This window comes from Octopus bimaculoides, chromosome 14, assembly GCF_046866305.1.
Source record: "Octopus bimaculoides isolate indiv1 chromosome 14, ASM4686630v1, whole genome shotgun sequence".
NCBI lineage: Eukaryota > Metazoa > Mollusca > Cephalopoda > Octopoda > Octopodidae > Octopus > Octopus bimaculoides.
This window is the reverse complement of record NC_142941.1, coordinates 4178830-4196875: the sequence shown is the minus strand read 5'-3', so window position 1 is coordinate 4196875 and position 18046 is coordinate 4178830. Positions and strand designations below refer to the sequence as shown.

General features: G+C 39.2%; 2 protein-coding genes across 3 annotated transcripts in view; one reads left to right on the top strand and one right to left on the bottom strand.

Moving 5' to 3' along the window:
• Positions 1 to 1605, top strand: part of LOC106870088 (uncharacterized) — a 20874-nt gene extending 19269 nt beyond the window's left edge. For both annotated transcript variants that reach the window (XM_014916064.3, XM_014916066.3), the window contains exon 2: positions 1 to 1605. This exon is cut by the window's left edge and continues 5645 nt beyond it. The gene's annotated coding sequence lies outside the window, so the exon portion shown is untranslated.
• A 2777-nt stretch (positions 1606 to 4382) lies between these two features.
• Positions 4383 to 16764, bottom strand: LOC106870083 (uncharacterized). The gene is made up of 3 exons (XM_014916059.3): positions 16481 to 16764; positions 16006 to 16204; positions 4383 to 12826 (listed from the first exon to the last, which is right to left on the bottom strand). Exon 3 carries the CDS (start codon positions 12245 to 12247, stop codon positions 10175 to 10177), a length of 2073 nt encoding a protein of 690 aa, XP_014771545.1. The 5' UTR covers positions 12248 to 12826; positions 16006 to 16204; positions 16481 to 16764; the 3' UTR covers positions 4383 to 10174.
• Between the last annotated feature and the right edge of the window lie 1282 nt (positions 16765 to 18046).

Here is an 18046-nt window from a genome sequence, read left to right as displayed (position 1 = left end):
GGATAGATAATGGATACTGAGAAATTTTGTGGAAGATGTAAAGGAAAATACCAACAGATTGGTTATGAGAGATATGTCACAGAAAAGCTGAAGACATTGTTAGAAGAGATGAGGAGATGCCAGAAGGAAGACAAAAAATCAGAAGTTGCCAACAAAATGGAGATGTATTGTGAAAGACAAAAGATATGCCACACAGAATTGACACTCAATCAAAGAACATGGAGACATTTTCGCAAAAAGACTTTAATGAAGCCATTTAATCAATCGCTGTGGCAATCCCTGTGATGTGGTGGTGGTAATTCCTTAACAAATTTGAGTCGATGTTACAATTTCTTTCTTTTTCATTGTTGGAACTGTTCTCATTTAACATTACTAATTCTTTTGGAAAAAGGCATGAATGCCACAAACCCAATGAAGAAAATTTTCTTTGGTTTCATTTTTGTCTAACAAGCAATTGTTTATTTTCATTTTTTTTTTTTTTAAATGTTTTTTTTAAGGTGGCAAGCTGGTGGAATCATTGGCTTGCTGAATAAAAATGCTTAGCAGTATTTCTTCAGATTTATTACGTCCTAACTTCAAATTCTGTCAAAGTCGACTCTGCTTTTCATCCTTCTTGTGGTTGATAAAATAAAGTACCAGTCATTGGAGTCAATGAAATCGACTTGCCCCTCCCCTCAAAATTGCTGGGCTTCTCCAGAATTTAAAAAAACTTTGTATTATTATTACGGCAAAAAGGTAGCAGAATCGTTAGTGTGTTGAGCAAAGTGCTTAGCAAGCATTTCTTTTGACTCGTTATGTTCTGTGTTCAAATTCTGCTGAGGTCAACTTTGCCTTTCATCCTTTCGGGGTCGATAAAATAAGTACCAGTTGAGCACTGGGGTTGATGTAAGCAACTTACCCCACCCATCCGAAATTGCTGGCCTTGTGCCAAATTTTGAAACCAGTATTATTATTATTATCATTATTATTATCAAGTTCATCATTTGGAGGTCAGACTCAAAATACCACCACCCAACATTATTATAAAAAGGAAAGAAAATTGCAAAATCACGTCAAAATATCTGAGAAATGGTGGTGTAAAATGCGATTTTGTGGCAGAGATATCTGGAAGATATTTTACCAAAAAAAGAAAAAGACAAAAATCTTCGGAGAAATAATAAAAATGACAAAAGGAGTCAAAAGTGGGTTAAATGAATTCTGAATGTTTTTCTTTTTCTTTTTCTTTTTTTTTCCTTTTTTTGTAAGGACAAATTTTGCCCACTTCAGAACATCAAGGAAGGACGCTCATAAGACACAGACACTAAATTAAAGGGAGGTAATTTGATATCCAGCCTGTTTCACACGGTGGATTAACTCCCTTTCCTCTGTGCTACCTTTCCGGTAACTGTCTTTTTATGTCGTCGTCATTGAAATGATCCGTAACCCTTAATTTATTTTGTAATCTTGCTTAAAAGGGGGCCGAAAATAAACGAAAAAAAGAAAAAGCAAACCAAATATGCTCGGCAGCTGGGTTGGTTAGCAATGGGGAGGGAGAGACTGGTGGACCGGGGTTATAACTAAACTGGGGGTCAATGTTGGAGGAATAAAAACAAGCTACTAATTTCACCGTCTTTCTATTGTTCTCTTTCTATGTTGTTTACATGAAATATTTTATGTTTGTGATAGCCTCAAGTAGACCAAAGCGTGATAAGAAGATTTGGTAGACAGAAACTAACGCGGCGGTGAGCTGGCAGAAACGTTAGCACGTCGGGCGAAATGCTTAGCGGTATTTCGTCTGCCGTTACGTTCTGAGTTCGAATTCCGCCGAGGTCGACTTTGCCTTTTATATTTTCTGGGGCGATAATAATAAGTACCAGTTACGCACTGCGGTCGACTTAATCCGTTTGTCTGTTGAGATATTAGGGGTTTTCAGAGTATAAATATACAAAATGGGGCATAATGGTTTGTTCTTTGAAGTGAAACTACCACTGCTCAGTCTCAATGTTGTTTTCTTGGTGTAGCGCCACTGAATTGCCTTGAGTTCCACTATTAGTTTGACACTGTTGGGGGTGACCATATTTGAGAGCAGTAATCCAAACAGCTGAGGACGTATGTCTTCCATAGGACCAGCATATTTTCCTGGTCCTTTGTTCTCGGACTCCATATGTCTATTCACCTGCGCATTACCATTATCTTGGTGATATTTACATAAAATGATGCATTATTGTTCATGTCCTGCATTGTGTTTTACTCAGGGATTTCCACTCCTTTTCATTCAAAGTATTTTTTTGTGGCAGCCCCAGGACAGTTCCCTCAGACATTCCACTCACTACTAATTTCCTCTTCAAGAGGGCTCCATTGGCTAATATAGTCACACGTCTGTGTTTTTAGAAGTCATGTAACCCCTCTCCTTGTTTTCCAATTATGCCCAGTCTCCATAGCTTGTGACATCTCAAACTGTTATCAACCTTATCAAGATATACCAGATCCACATTTGAGACATTTATAAGTTGATTCAACACCCAGTCATAATACTGCCGAATAATAAAGCAGCTTGCTCCTGAGAATTCATTCCATGACTTTGTTGATATGAGAGATTAGAGAAACAGATGTATCAATCTTAGCATTTGCTTTGCTTCCTCGTTTCTGGGTAGGATACATTATGCTCTCTCACCCCACGTCTTTAACTTTCTGGTATAGGAACTTTGGAAGAGGATCTGCAGTGATCTAGCTAAAGCTCCTTAAAAGGCAGATTGCTGAGAACTTATCAGGGGCCAGTGATTGAGTGTAAGCTCATTCCATCTATGGCTGATATTACATGAATTTCCTCCAATTAGAACCGACAATTTTAAGTGCAGCTGTTACGAAAATACATGTTACAGCAACCTGAGAATGCTAAAATAATAATTCATGAATATTTTAACCCCACAAAAATTTAGGTAAAAATTTTGTTAATCAATCAAAAATCATCTTACACTTTGCTTGAGTGGCCTAAGTAAAAATTTATTTGTCTCAACGCATCCTTAGCCCATATTCCATCTCTGTTTATAAAATTTCAAGAAAATCAGTTGAAGACTTTAAAAGTTATGGTAGAAAATAACAATCACATGAGAATTTGCATTGAAATGTCCAATTGATTTTTGAAAAATCGATGATGATTAGAAATTATTGATTTTTATTAAAATTCCAAGTGCATAAGTGACCACATGGGCATAAGCCCCACATGTGGCAAGTTTCATCGAGATCAGTTGGATAGTCTTGGAGGAGTTAAAGTAACAAATTCACAAACACAGCCACAGACAGACAGAAATTGCCATTTACATAGCATATATGTATCATCATCATCATTGTTTAACGTCCGTCTTCCATGCTGGCATGGGTTGGATGGTGGTTCGACTGCGGTCTGGAAAGCCAGTAGACTGCATCAGGCTCTAATCTGATCTGGCAATGTTTCTACAGCTGGATGCCCTTCCTAATGCCAACCACTCCGAGAGTGTAGTGGGTGCTTTTACATGCCACCGGCACGAAGGCCAGTCAGATGGTACTGGCATCGAACACGCTTGAATGATGCTTTTTACATTCTACCAGCACTGGCAACGATCACGCTCAAACGGTGCTTTTAACGTGCCACCGGCACAGATGCTAATTGGGCATTACTGTCATCGGCCACGATTACACTTGCCTCAACAGGTCTTCGCAAGCGCAGTTTATTGTCCAATGATTGAAGGATACTCTTAAATGGGCTGGTCATTGTGCACTGGCACAGGCCACGGTTATGGTCTCACTTGGCTTGCCGTGTCTTCTCAAACAGTATATCTCCAAAGGTCTTTGTCACTTGTCATTGCCTCGGTAAGGCCCAATGTTTAAAGATGGTGCTTCAACACCTCATCCCAGATCTTCCTCGGTCTACCTCTTCCACAGGTTCCCTCAACTGCTAGGGTGTGACACTTTTTCACACAGCTATCCTCATCCATTCTCACCACATGACCATACCAGCGCAGTCGTCTCTCTTGCACACCACATCTGATGCTTCTTAGGTCCAACTTTTCTTTCAGGGCACATACTAGCTTCATTCCTTGAAAGCTTACATGTCTTCAGCAATCACGGCCCATGTTTCACTGCCATGTAGCAAGCCTGTTGTACACAGGCGTCATACAGTCTGTACTCATAAATATATATGTACAATATTCATGAATTCACATAGTTTTCATCTGCCTAAGTTCTTCTCACAAGACATTGGTCCACACCAAAGCTATGCTAAAATAACACTTGTCTATGCAAACTCCTTGACCTTTACTGACCCTGAAATAGATCTTTTAGGTTATATCTGACAAAAAATAATTTAAACTCATTTAATAAAAAAAAAAAAGGATAAAAATGAAATAAAACTGAAAAAAAAATAGTGAGGCTTTGTAAATGGATTTATTGAAATATAAATACAAATTAATATCTAGATTTTAACGAATAAGGCAATTAGCTATTCTATTTTGTACAATACTTAAGACAATCATGATGGAGAGAAGATGTAACACATTGCCCCGCCATCATACAGATCTGGGAGAAAGTATGGTTTGTTATTTGTCTGGTCACCTTATTGTATTTTATTTCGTCGAGCGAATGAGATAACAATGGAGGGGGTGGGTTAAGGGTTGGGGATATTTCATTTTTGATGGTTGTCAGAGAGGTTGGTCATGGTGGTGATGGAGGAGTTGTAGATTGATACAGAGAGACTCGTATATGTATGTACTGGCATAGATGTATACATGTATGTCCAGTTTACACACACCCACACACACATACATACATAGAAAACGACCTGTGGGATTGAATTTATAGTCGTACACATTTATAGTGGAGACGAGAGCAGCACAAGTAATGGCGGAAATGAAAACCAGAAAAACACAAAAGAAAAAAACTCAAAAGCAAAAAATATCTTTGACTGAGAATCATGAAAAGGTAAGAGAAAGAGAGAAGGAAGAAAGGAGGAAAGAGAGGAGAGAGAGAGGGGGAAGACAGAGAAATATGAGGGAGGAGGGAGATATGTTGGGCTGTTGCTTTTGGTGCTTAGTTGCAGGTTGGCACTGACTTTGTAGGTCCACAGTCAACAAGGCTCTAGCCATGACCATCCCTGTCGATGATTAAAAGAGATTTCAATAAAAATTAATTGTATTTTTTTAGTGATTGAGATGATCAATGATTAGTGATAAAAAGAAAAATTAAAAGGATGGAGTTTGTGGCATTGATGCCTTTCGGGCCATGTTTTGCTAACGTGTAATGGCTGTACTTTTGTACTGTAGTAGTAGTAGCAGTAGCAGTGGTGGTAGTAGGGTGGAGTGTCCCAGTGCGTGTGCAATTAATAACTGCCATCGTCTCTACAACACCCATAAACTGCACAAACAAATCCTCCTTTGACGGCCTGATTATTTATAGCAGACCATAGTTACCTCCCTTGCATCATTGTCCTGACTGTAACTTATCAATTTCTATTAGTTTCAAATTTTGGCACAAAGCCAGCAATTTCCGGGGACAAGTTAAGTCGATTACATTGACCCCAGTGCTCAACTCGGTACTTATTTTATCGACCCTGGAATGGTGGCAAGCAAAACTGACCTCGGTGTAATTTGAACTCCCGAAGTGCAGGACGACATACCACTACACATCTTGCCCAGTGTGCTACCTTATCACCTATTTCTAGATTAACAATTAAATGCGCTGCCACAACACCCTCGGGTAACAATGTCCACTCATAACACATCCGTTTTTCTATAGTTGTTTGTTTCAGCAATGATTTTCACGTCTGAATGTCCAAGCTAGCATTAAAAACCTCTCAACTGTGAAGAAGTATAATCTGTGTTCTGTTCAGTCAAGCAAACAAGACTTAGGTCTGTGACCCAGGACGACATAATATAACGACTGTCGTAGTCAGGTTTGAACTCAGTGGTTCAGCACTTTCACCTTGGAGCTGTTGATTATATCAATCTTTATCCTAGCTATTAAAACCCTCAAGAGTAGGCAGACTTCTAAAAGGACCCTAAACTCTCTCTCAGACTTTAGGGGACAAGCTTCCAATTCAGCCTTAAACCTTTCAATCTTAACAAAAAAAAAAAAAGAAACATTAGATAATGTAGTCCTTGATGTATTATGCCTGAAAATAAGATGGAATGGTCATGACCGGCTCCCGTCAGATGTGGGATGCTGATAACTATCAGCACAAAATAGTTGGCATGACAGCCACAACTTCACCAAATACTGACATCCAGTTTCCAATAAGACTCAAATGAACTGTTTTCTGTTTACAAATTAATTTCATAAACAAGACTAATTCTAGGAAAATGTGATGTTGTAACATTCATGCTTTCCTCAAGAGTAAAACCAACAGGAATCAGAATCCAGACGTTGAGCGTTAAGGGCCCATCCCAGGTTTTAAGAGAGGTTAAAATCAAGGAAGAAAACGTTTGGAAATGAAGAAAATCACTGAAAAGATTTCACAGCAGAAAAATGGCAGCAGACGTAAATAAATAGGAAATTTTCATATTTTAATCTCTGAATTATACTTCCATGGTTTGTGAAGGATTTTATATACATACACACACACACACACATATATACATAGAGATAGAGAGAGACAAACGGAACATATACACACATGAAACCAAATACTTTGGTGCTGTACCATTTCTGACGTGTGGTGATTTCTTCTGACCAGGATCAGCTTTGCCTTCTGGTCTTTCGAGGCTGATAAAACAGAGAAGCAACCAGTAAAATACAGGGAAGAATAGAAATGGATAAAAACCCTCTCCTAAAAGAAAAAAAAAGCAAGTTGTGCCTCAATCAGAAACCATTTATAATAATAGTAATAATAATAATGATGATGAGGAGGAGGATTTCAAATTTTGGCACAAGGCCAGCAATTTGGTGGGGAGGGGATAAGTTGATTACATCAACTCCCAGTGCTCAACTGGTATGTTTTATCAACCCTGAAAGGATAAAAGATGAAATGGACTTTAGTGGAATTTGAACTCAAAATGTAAAGAGGGATGAAATGGCAGCAGGAATTTTGCTTGGTTTACCATTTAACGATTCTTCCAGCTTGTATTATAATAATAATAATAATAATAATAAGCCCCAGGGGGAAGAGATATGTTGAAGGCAACTCTTGCAAGACTTGAAAACATTGTTTGCTGGAATCACAGTATATCAGTAAATCCCCCTGACTTAGTCATTTATCAACCAGAACCTTGAGTGATGCCCCAGCATGGCCATGTTTCACTGCTTGAAACCAGTCTAAGTACAGAACAGCACAGGACAATTTGGTTTGATACGGCAGCAGAATTCCTTCTAAAATAGACCCAAACACAAGGAATTGCCAAGGTGAGAGGCCAATAGGTTACATTAAACCCCAGTTCATGACTGGTACAAATCCCACCCCTACTTCACAGATGGTTATAAAAAAAACACAGCCAATGTAATGTGGGATTTAAACCCAGAAGCTGAAGGGATGTAACTAAACACCACCAGGTATTTTTCTGTGCCCTCTTCAGTTTCTACCAGCCATTGCTCTAACTCTAGTAATTTCTACCACATAGGGCACAAGACCTGAAATTTAGGGGCCGGAAAAAAGTAAGTTACACTGAAACCCAGTACATAACTGGTATTTCATTTCATCAAGGAAAGAAAGTTGAGGAGCAAAGCTGAAATAATTAACAACATATAAATGAAACCAGAAAAAGGAAGAAAATTTTGCAGCCAAGTAATAAGTCAAAACATTAAAAAGCCAATAGGGAGAGTGATGGTGATTGATGGAGACTGATGAAGATTCATGGCATGTTTGGGTTGATTGATGCTACAGGATGTCGTTGCAATAAGCTGCATATGGGTGCGTGGGGGGAAAGTGCAGCAAATAGCAAGCAGCAGTGTGATATGAATTGTCATGATCAGGGAGAAGGGGGGAGGGGCTGTTGGGTGGTAATGGTGGCGTTGTATGGGGGTGGAGGGAAGAAAGGGGGAGTATGCAGTGTGGTGTGAACTGGAGACATACCAACAGAAGAAACACATGAACAGGATTAAGCATATTTATACAAACTCAGCAATGTTTATTGCGTACACACACGTGCATATATATACATATATATATATATATACATACATATATATGTATGTATATATTTATATAGGTGCATATATACACACACACATGTAGCTACATACACTGCACACATACATACACACAAGGATGTATAGTTCTATGTACACACAATTTAGTCGGGCAACATACTCCCTAGTAAGATCCGTTTGGCGCCATCTTTGATGTTAACCCCATATGAAGCGAAAGGGGCCAGCGTAGGGCCCATACTGTGATGGTATCACAACAGTGGTTCGGTTTGAAATAATGACATCGGAGGCTAGACAAAGAGGGGCAAAAAAAAAATCTAGAATTCACTGGATATAATGAAATAGTAGTAGTAGTAGTAGCAGTAGTCGTAGTAGTATTAATATTGATTGTAGTCAGAAGTTTATACAACACATGGTGTACATAGCTTTATATGTGTATACACACACATACACATATATATCATTCGTTTATAGAGATTTTAAAAACAAACAGAAAATGAAAAAATCTTGGTAATGTAAATCATGAGAACACACAGGTGTTTGTGTGTGTTTATGGGAGTGGCTGTATATACATGGATTGCTGTAGGAGGGGTGGGCATGTTGTGTGGACAACAGGGCACTCCCGCTAGGAAAAGTAAAGTTTTACATATATATATATGCATATATATATGTATGTATGTGAGTGTGTGTGTGTGTGTATGTGTCTGTGTGCGTGAAGTATAGGTTGAACAGTTTGATAATGCTCCAAGTCTACCAGGGAGGGTCATAGCAACGGGGAGGCTTAGATCTTGCCACAGAACACAATCAACAGCATCTGTCTGTGAGACAAGTCTTTTTCTTCACCCTCCCCTCTAACTATGCTGCCATACTCCAGCTTCGTGGTTGAGTGGGGTCTGATGTTAGGAGAGAGAAGAGAACAAATTCAGTAGTAAAATTAGTGTCAGCACCAATATAATGTCAATGTTTGCAGACCCATTCAACCCACACCATTGTATGAAAACAGTTTTTAAAATAGCCATATAAGAATCTGATGCAACTGTTCTGGACAATCGTCATTGAAAAACGATGAATAAAATCACTGAAGTTAATTGAATCAGGGCTTGTCTAAGTAATTAGATGGCTGGCTAATTAGGACAGCCCTCATAACATTGATTTAAAAACAAAGTAACCAGCTTTGAGCGTCTTGGGTTGAAAAGAGCCAGCCCAACGTTGATTGAAGTGTTATGAAATCAAAGCTCTGTTTTGTGGCCTTTTGAAAGAAATTTAAAAAAAAAACTAATTGTAAAAAAGAGGCTAAAGTGAAAAGACCCTTAAAATGAAAAGGACAGCCAGCTGCTCTATATAGAAAATGACAAATTATAAACACCCCATTGAAGTAGAAAACATTGTTGCAAAAAGAGAAAAGAAAAAGATGTTTTTTGTTTAAATATATTTATAATGGAGACTCTACAAGGGTTTACTAAGGAATAAGTATGACATATAAAGGAGTAGGGGTTTCTACTTGACAATAAAATTACTCACTGCAGACATCTTTCTATAGGATATGATGCCAGCAGATTTAATAAAGAATGTAGCCTGGATGAAAAAGAGATTCTTGTGATGTTCCCAGCTACAACCTTGCTATCATTTAAACATCTCAATTTTCTTCATTTTGTATGTGTGTGTGTGTGTGTGTGTTTGTGTATGTGTGTGTGTGTGTGTGTGTTTGTGTATGTGTGTGTGATGCTAGGAGTCTCACAGGTGGTTTCCCACCAACTCATCTCATGTCCTAATTTCCTACACTGATTGTAGGACAAACTACCACAGCTTTCTATAAAGAAGGAAGTGGACTAATGAAGACCGACAAGAAATAATGATGTAAGAACAGTTTTTTTTTAGAAAAATATTCATTGCACCCTGGACTGGAGACACATCAAGGGAATCCCTTTGTCGTAGACTTGACAAGATTTTTTTCCCTCTGGAGTTTGAAAGAAAGAATAAATCAAATGATGGAATTGCAGACCGTTTCAAAAAAATGGTCTACAAACAGAATTCTCATGTTTGTCTTTTCAGACTTGTTTCTCCACAAGTTTTGTCAGAAAAGTTATTGTAAAAGAGTCTGAATGTAGCGTACAGCCTCTTGGCTCTCGCACTTTCTTTGCCCGACACCATACGTTGTGGTAGCTGGTTGGTTGGACCAACCCGAGTTCCAGCCTGTGGTAACTGGGAAGCTGCGTTTCCAGTAGTTATTGTCAGGTCTCTGTGGAAGTTGATGGGGAGATGTGGAGTTCATCGATGCCGATGCTACAGTGGCTGGTTGCTGCCGTATGGAAGCGTGTTGAGACATCATCTGGTGGGAACAGGCTGCGGGAGACATTGATGACGATGAGGATGACGATTTGCGGAGTCCTGCTTGATGTTGGGACATCATTTGACACGATGAAGATGGGGAAGACGATGGTGTGGACTGCTGTTGATGATGATGGTGATGTTGAGCCTGTTGTTGTTGTTGTTGCTGTTGCGGTGGTGGTGGCGGGGGAGGCTGCTGCTGCTGCTGCTGTTGCTGTTGTTGCTGCTGCTGCTGCTGCTGCTGTTGCTTCCTTGGAGGTGGCGGTGGCGGAGCGGCATGCTGTGATGATGAAGACTGCGTCATCTGATGAGAGCAAGAATTGGAAGCTAGGGTCCCCGATGTGACGACAGTGGGAGACGGTGACGTAGCCGAGTGCTGTGGTTGCTGTTTCCTCATTGACGATGAATGATGGGTTGATGCTGTCCCAGACGAGGTCGATGCCGAACTAGAGCTGGCTGCCATCTGGTGGTGGGTCGTAGTCCCACCACCACCACCACTGGACACAAGGGCTGATGTTTGCTGCTTGTTTCCATGGCCACTATCAGCAGTCATTTGAGACTCCGAAGGGCTGCTGTTGGTGTGATGGTTTTGGTGCTGGGTATGATTATGGACATGATGATGATGATGGTTGTGGCCCATGGACTGAGAGAATTCTTCCCCGACATGAATGCGACTGTGCTGCTTCAGGTGGGTCTTCTGGGAGAAGGTTTTCAGACAAATTGTACACTGGAAAGGTTTCTCGCCAGTGTGAGTTCGTCTGTGCTTGTTTAAGTGGTCCTTCTGGGCAAAAGACTTATTACAAATGGGACACTGGTGTGGTTTCTCGCCACTGTGTGTGTGCTTGTGTGTATTCAGGTGGGACTTTTGCGCAAAACTTTTCCCACAAAGGTTACACGTGAACGGTTTCTCTCCGGTGTGTGTTCTTTGGTGGTTTTCAAGACGGTCCCTCTGTGGGAAGACTTTGCTGCAAAACGGACAAGGGAAGTGTTTGCCAGTTTCAGGGGCAAGTTGGTGCCTGAGTAGGTAGGCCTTCAAAGTAAAACCCTTGCGACATACATCACATTTAAAGGGCTTGTCTCGAGCTTCATTTCCTCTGTTAATCGGGAATGCTTTGGAGTTAAAGTGTCCGCTATTCTGGAACGACACATTGCTTCCGTGAAAATGGCCGTGACTGTGGTTGTGATTGTGGTTGTGGCCATGGTTGTGGGCGTGGTTGTGGGTGTGGCCATGGTTGTGAGAGTGGGTGTGGCCATGATTATGACTGTGGTTGTGTGTATGGGTGTGACCATGATTGTGGGCGTGGTTATGAAACTGCTTTCGAGGAACCATCATTGCCATGTTGCTAGAATGGTTGTGAAGGGTCTTGTGTTTCACACGGTTGGCTGGTTTAATTCCCTGGTGAACCATTTTGTGTGTGTTCAGGTGAGACTTCTGTGAGAATGACTTGGAGCAAATGTCACAGGTAAAGGGCTTCTCACCTGTGTGCGTCCTCTCGTGTTTCTCTAACCTGTCTCGCTGTGGAAACACTTTGCTGCAGAAGTTACAGTTGAAATGTTTGCCAGCTTCTGGCGCCATCTGGTGCCGTTGCAGGTAGGCTTTCAGTGTGAAACCTTTACGACAGATATCACATTTGAACGGCTTGTCTCGGGCTTCGTTACCTTTTGGTTTAAACATGAACGAGCCATTGTTGTTGTTGTTGTGATGGTGATGGTGGTGGTGATGATGGTGGTGGTGATGGCCATTTGGTGGTGAAAAAGACTGAGAGTGATTATGGCCTCCACCTCCACAATTCTCAAAGCAGTTATCATTGGACTGGGCCGAATACATTTCGGTGTTGGCTGAATTCCTTCTAAATCTAAAATTTGGAGAAAATAGAAAACGAACAGAAGAAAAAGAAAATTCAAATTTGCTGTTATCTTCTCATTGGTAAACAATGTTCGGTCGGGGTCGTGTCCCAAGATTTCACTTTTAACACAACACAAATGAAACCATTCTTATGTTTGCGTCCTCGCTTCACACAATACAGGACATCTTTATATTTTTGTACGGATTAAGTTCTGAGGCCACCCACAACCACAAATGGTGGAATCTTAGATTTCTGTCGGTTCATATTGGAATTTGGACAACAGAATGTCAAGCACAAGAGGAAAATAAAAATCCGAGAATTATCCCAATAAAAGTAATGTATGTCTTCAGAAACTTTGGCTGTCTGTCTGTGCGTCTGGCAGCTTCTGGTTAGATATATATAAATATGGAGGCACAGCAATATTTTTGAAACACAGAAAAACACATCTAAAAAAAAGGGTTTAAAATCTTTGAAAAGTTCCGAATGAGTTTAGATACTCAGCTGCTTTATTTTTCTGCTTCGATGGAAGTTGGGGGTCAGATGTCGACAACAGCCAAGACCTGGGGGGTGAGAGAAAAAAAAAAAGAAGAAAATTGGTTTTGATTTCATATTTATTCCATTTAATAGAGAAAAAACAAAAGAATAATAATTATGCCAAGCCACCTGAGACCACTCCTACTTTTGTAACATCAACCCTTTTGAGAACAACCCTAGCTCTCTGACACTAAACCATCTGAGACCAAACTACCTGACTACAGCAGTTATTGCAAGCATGTAAATTTGTATCTGTCAAACCACTACATATAAAGAAACCTAGCTTTTTTTTCTACTCTTGGCACAAGGCCCGAAATTTTGGGGGAGGGGACCAGTGGATTAGATCGACTCCAGTACACAACTGGTACTTAATTTATCAACTCTGAAAGGATGAAAGGCAAAGTCGACCTTGGTGGAATTTGAACTCAGAATGTAAAGACAGATGAAATACCGCCAAGCATTTCGCCTGGCGTGCTGACGGTTCCGCCAGCTCACTGCCTTAAAGAAACCTAACTTTAATACAAGACCCTCTTTGCTAGAAACCCATAAGATGAAACAACACTGAATAAGATCAGTTGTACTAAACAAGGGTGAAATAGAATTGGAAGTGTAGCTGTTCCCTCCTTCCCAAGTGGAGAGTAACTGACAGGTTTAGTGTGAAGACTCCACTGATACTCAATGTGATAAAACTGATATACACAGGTGTTAACACGGTTTTTTTTTTCAGTATATAATCGAAGGGGTCACCAAATCTAGCCATTTCCTTCAAGTTGGTGTAGTTTGGAATAATTTGCTGTTGAGGCAGGTTATCTTTCCAATGGGAGGGTGTGGAGAGGTCTCGATATTGATGATCACTGGAGCGAGGAAGGTCTGTTAACAGAGTTGGGACCCTGCAATATTTGCTGCACCGTGTAACACAGTTCACAAGAATCCAAATGGTCCCAATACTACAGTACGTTACACCCGACCTAATGAGAGCTCGACCTGCTAGAAATAGCAACCAAACCTCCCTCAAACAAAACTTACTCGTCTTATAATAGGACACAATAATATAAATCCAGAATTTAAAAAAATAGGATGGTCACAGTTCGAAGATCTTTGTGACCATCAGTCTGTTAAGCAAAGACTAACCTGGGACTAAACAACAAAAACATGCCAGAAATCAGATAACCAGTTGGGAAGAGTTAAGAGATTTGGCCCTGAATTCAATCTTTCTCAGTCGTTTATGGACCCTATTCATGTATTTGACCTTCGTAAGGGTCAAACACTCAGACCCTAAATTTCCTTCACAGGTAGAAGCCATTTTAACAAACATCACACTGAAGAATCTAAAAGAGCGACTTTCTCTCAACTACTCAATCGTAACACTACGTTTATGAGATCGAATCCAGCTTTGATTACCTCTTACATATCTATTTATTTCTTACCTTTTGAACGAGACTGATATGAATATAATACCAACCCCTTATTATATGTTAATTAGTATACATTAACTCTCAAACATGAAAAGAACGAACTAAATTCAAAGCAATAAGTTGGTGGGACTGCAATTTATTTATTTATTGAACGAGCTTTTAACGAGCAGAGAAAATTAAGAACAGCTATTAATCGTGGCCAAATCTTCAAATTTATACCCTACTGTCTTGGGGGATAGAAAAAAAAAGGTGGGGTCAGCGCACACATTAAGGTTAATGTAGTCGGCAGCTGGAATGCGTTTGATCATCATGGGGCTAACTGATTGAAAAAAAAACCCAGAGTCTGCCTGGAGCTAAAAACAATATCACAGGGAAATAAAAATATATCGGAATGTATTGAAATTAACAAATCAAAGCCTCTATATATATATATATATATATACACACACGCGCCACACACACACAAATGTTGCTTCTGATAAGATAAGATATAGATATTTATAATCATGCTGAGAGTGTATAGGAGTCTGTCTCACGGAAAAAGTTGACAGCCACAAATGTATGTTTTTTCTTTTTTTAAACCAAAACCCTGCATCATGTTGTTACTGATGGTAAACATATTTATGTTAAAGTACAACCAATATACCATAGTGTGTGTGGGTGTGTGTGTGTGTGTGATGACTAATATTTACTTAGAACCAGCCAGGGTGAGCGATGTTGTGACGGGGATTCCACATCAACGTTTATTTTTAACATAGAATTGCTAAATAAAGCGCTTTCAGTTCTTCGCTCTGAGAATATAAAAATAATAATAATAATAACCATGTCATATGACCTATATAAATAAAAGTACTTGCTCCATCGAAATCTATTAGAGGTACGTGTAACGTGCACCACATATTGTATGTACACACACACATCATACATATATATATATATATATATATATATATATATATATATATATATATATATATATATATATATATAATATACATATATGAGTGTATGTAGATCACATATGTATATATATACACAACATATTTGCATAATCATACATATTAACACACCGCATGCATATACATATACCCCATATGTATACACACACACGCACGTGTATGTGTGTGTGTGTATATATGTATATATATTATAAATTAGCATTTATTTATGAATCTGTGAAATATATGTATAGTCATATAATAGAGGATAAGTTTTATGCATTGCTATTTTTATGTAGGATTTCGTGGCTTTCTGTTTAAAATGTAGAATTTATGGCGGTAAAGAAGATTGTCGCTGGAGGACACCTCGCCTTGACGCCATAAAAAAAATATATAAAGATAAAGAGGGTGAGGGGGGAGCAGAAAAGAGGGAGATGTAAAAAGGAGAAAGAATAGGGGAGAATATATAGTGGCAGAGACAGATATAATATATAGATAGATAGATAGATATATAGAAGACAGTGAGAATGGAGAGACAGAGAGATGGATAGATAGATATAGAGGGAATGAAATAGAATAGAGAGACGTGTGAATACAGAGAGAATAGAAGATGAGAGAGGAAGAAAGAGTATAAGAATAGAAGGAGGGAAAAATGTACTAAAAGAATAAAGAAAGGGGGAGGGGGAGAAGTGTTGAGTTGGAAATAAATCGTTTTAAGATAGATTGATGGAATGAAATGAGCGGAGAAGAGGATTTTAGAGGGAAGAAGGGAAAATTTGTAAGTAAATGCATAGATAAATGAGATGGGAGGAAAGCTGAAATAAATAAAGCGATTGTGAATGTATCACTTACTCTTATAAGACTGGTCCTTCGAATCGAGTGTAATGAGAGGGGGGGAGGGAACCCCTCCACGGCATCAGGCAGCTCCGTTGGTTCCAGCAGAGCCAAACAACGAACGGTCGGAATTCATTCGGGTGGTTCACATGTCAAAATGATACCCTAATATTCAGCTTGCCGTTGTTGTTGTAGATGTGGTTGTCATAGCAGGTACCTTTTAGGAAAAAAAAGAGACCCAAGGTGGATATAGCGGGAGGAGGAGTGCATCAACGACGAAATAAGCCAAAAGGGAAATAACTCGGTAACAACTGTCGAGCTAGTTAAATCCGGATTATTTAGGTTAACATCTATTTTATTGTTTTCCCCACCACTTTATTTCTTACGATTGCTGACAATAATTATAAAGCAATTAACTAAAGGCATCGTCTTATATTAACTCCAACGAGACAGGATAAAATATGCTAAGCGCAAAAACATGACAAATACCAACCCAGAAGTTTTTTTACGGAGGAACATTCTTCAATATGTCCGAATCAGAGTGACCTAGTTAATAGTCTATCAGTATTATTTATCAAATTTGGATATTTTAAGCCAAAGATTTAGCCAAACCGCCGTGCAAAGTGGATATAGCATGAAATACAGTAAAACAATATAAAAAGCTAACTTATATTATTTAATCTTTACTTTATTCAGAAATATCAATTCCTTGCATTAATCTCAACATTAACTTTAAATGGGACGGATTTCTTTTTGCAAGGAACTATTCACCGCTTTTCATTGTCTCGAGTGAAAGGCTTAGGAGAGACAAAGAAGTGTTCTCCAGACTCACTCTTCCACTCTTCCTCCCCTTCCCTCCATCTCCTTATACTCTGATCTGACACTCTGTCAGTTTCCCCCTCTCTCTATGACAGTACCGTTACTCCTGCCCTGCTTTAGAGTCGTAGGAGGAGGGAGGAAGAGGAGGAGGATTTAGAAGTCGTTAGAAAAATGTGGGAACGGAATTTTGAAAATAAATGCACAAATTAACTGATCGTTATACACCATACGCCTATAGAAATATGCGCTGATATATGTATAAACTGATGGATAGATAATATTATATGTAATACACACACATATCTATATGTAATATATATATATATACTTACATAAACACATTTCTATATATATGTATATAACAGTGTCTATAATTATGTCTACCGTGCCAAAGCAGATACTGGGGCATAATTCAGTTCTTGTCAAAGCGTCCTACCCATGCCAGCATGGAACATGGACGTTAAATGATGATTATGATGTGTGTGACAACCGGTGTCGTTTTGTTTACGTCCCCGTCTCCTATAGCGGTTCAACAAAAAACGATCGATAGAACAAGTACCAGTCTTTAAAAAAATATGTACTAGGGTCGATTTATTCGACTAAAATTCTCTAAGGCGGTGCCCCAGCATGGCCACAGTCCAAAGACTGAAACAAGTAAATAGGTGAAACAAAAGATATATATAATATACATATTTGTATATTCTCACCACGGATCACGCACCATTAATATACATCTATCTATCTATCTCTATATATGTGTGTGTGTGTGTATTTATACACATGCATATATCTATTCATACGTACAGAAACACACACACACACATGTATCTACATATATGAATATATATATATGTGTGTGTATTTATGCCTATTTACACACACATAAATGTTCTGTCTTCCTCTGCCCTTCTGTATCCCTGGCAAGCCACCCGTCCCTTCCTTCCGTACAGCCCTTCAAGTTATCCCTCTCTTCCTCTCTCTCTCTTTCCTCCCTCCCTCCCCCCTTTCCCCCATAGTAGATGTCTTCACTGACCGCCATAACAAACAGCACATCATAAGCAACTCCCTATTTAATTCTCTCATTTTCCCTTCTGCAAAAAGACAATCTGGTTTCTACTGGTTCGGACGAGTCCAGTAATATTCTAATGTTGGCTACATCTTTATCAGCCATTTTCAATGCTATAAAAGTACTGGTCCTTTAGCTCCAGTTAAGCTATAACCAAAGCTCTCCAGCTGTGAC

Coding starts and splice junctions, on each gene's coding strand:
- LOC106870083 (XM_014916059.3), bottom strand. CDS start 12,247: ATGTATTCGGCCCAGTCCAATGATAACTGCTTTGAGAATTGTGGAGGT.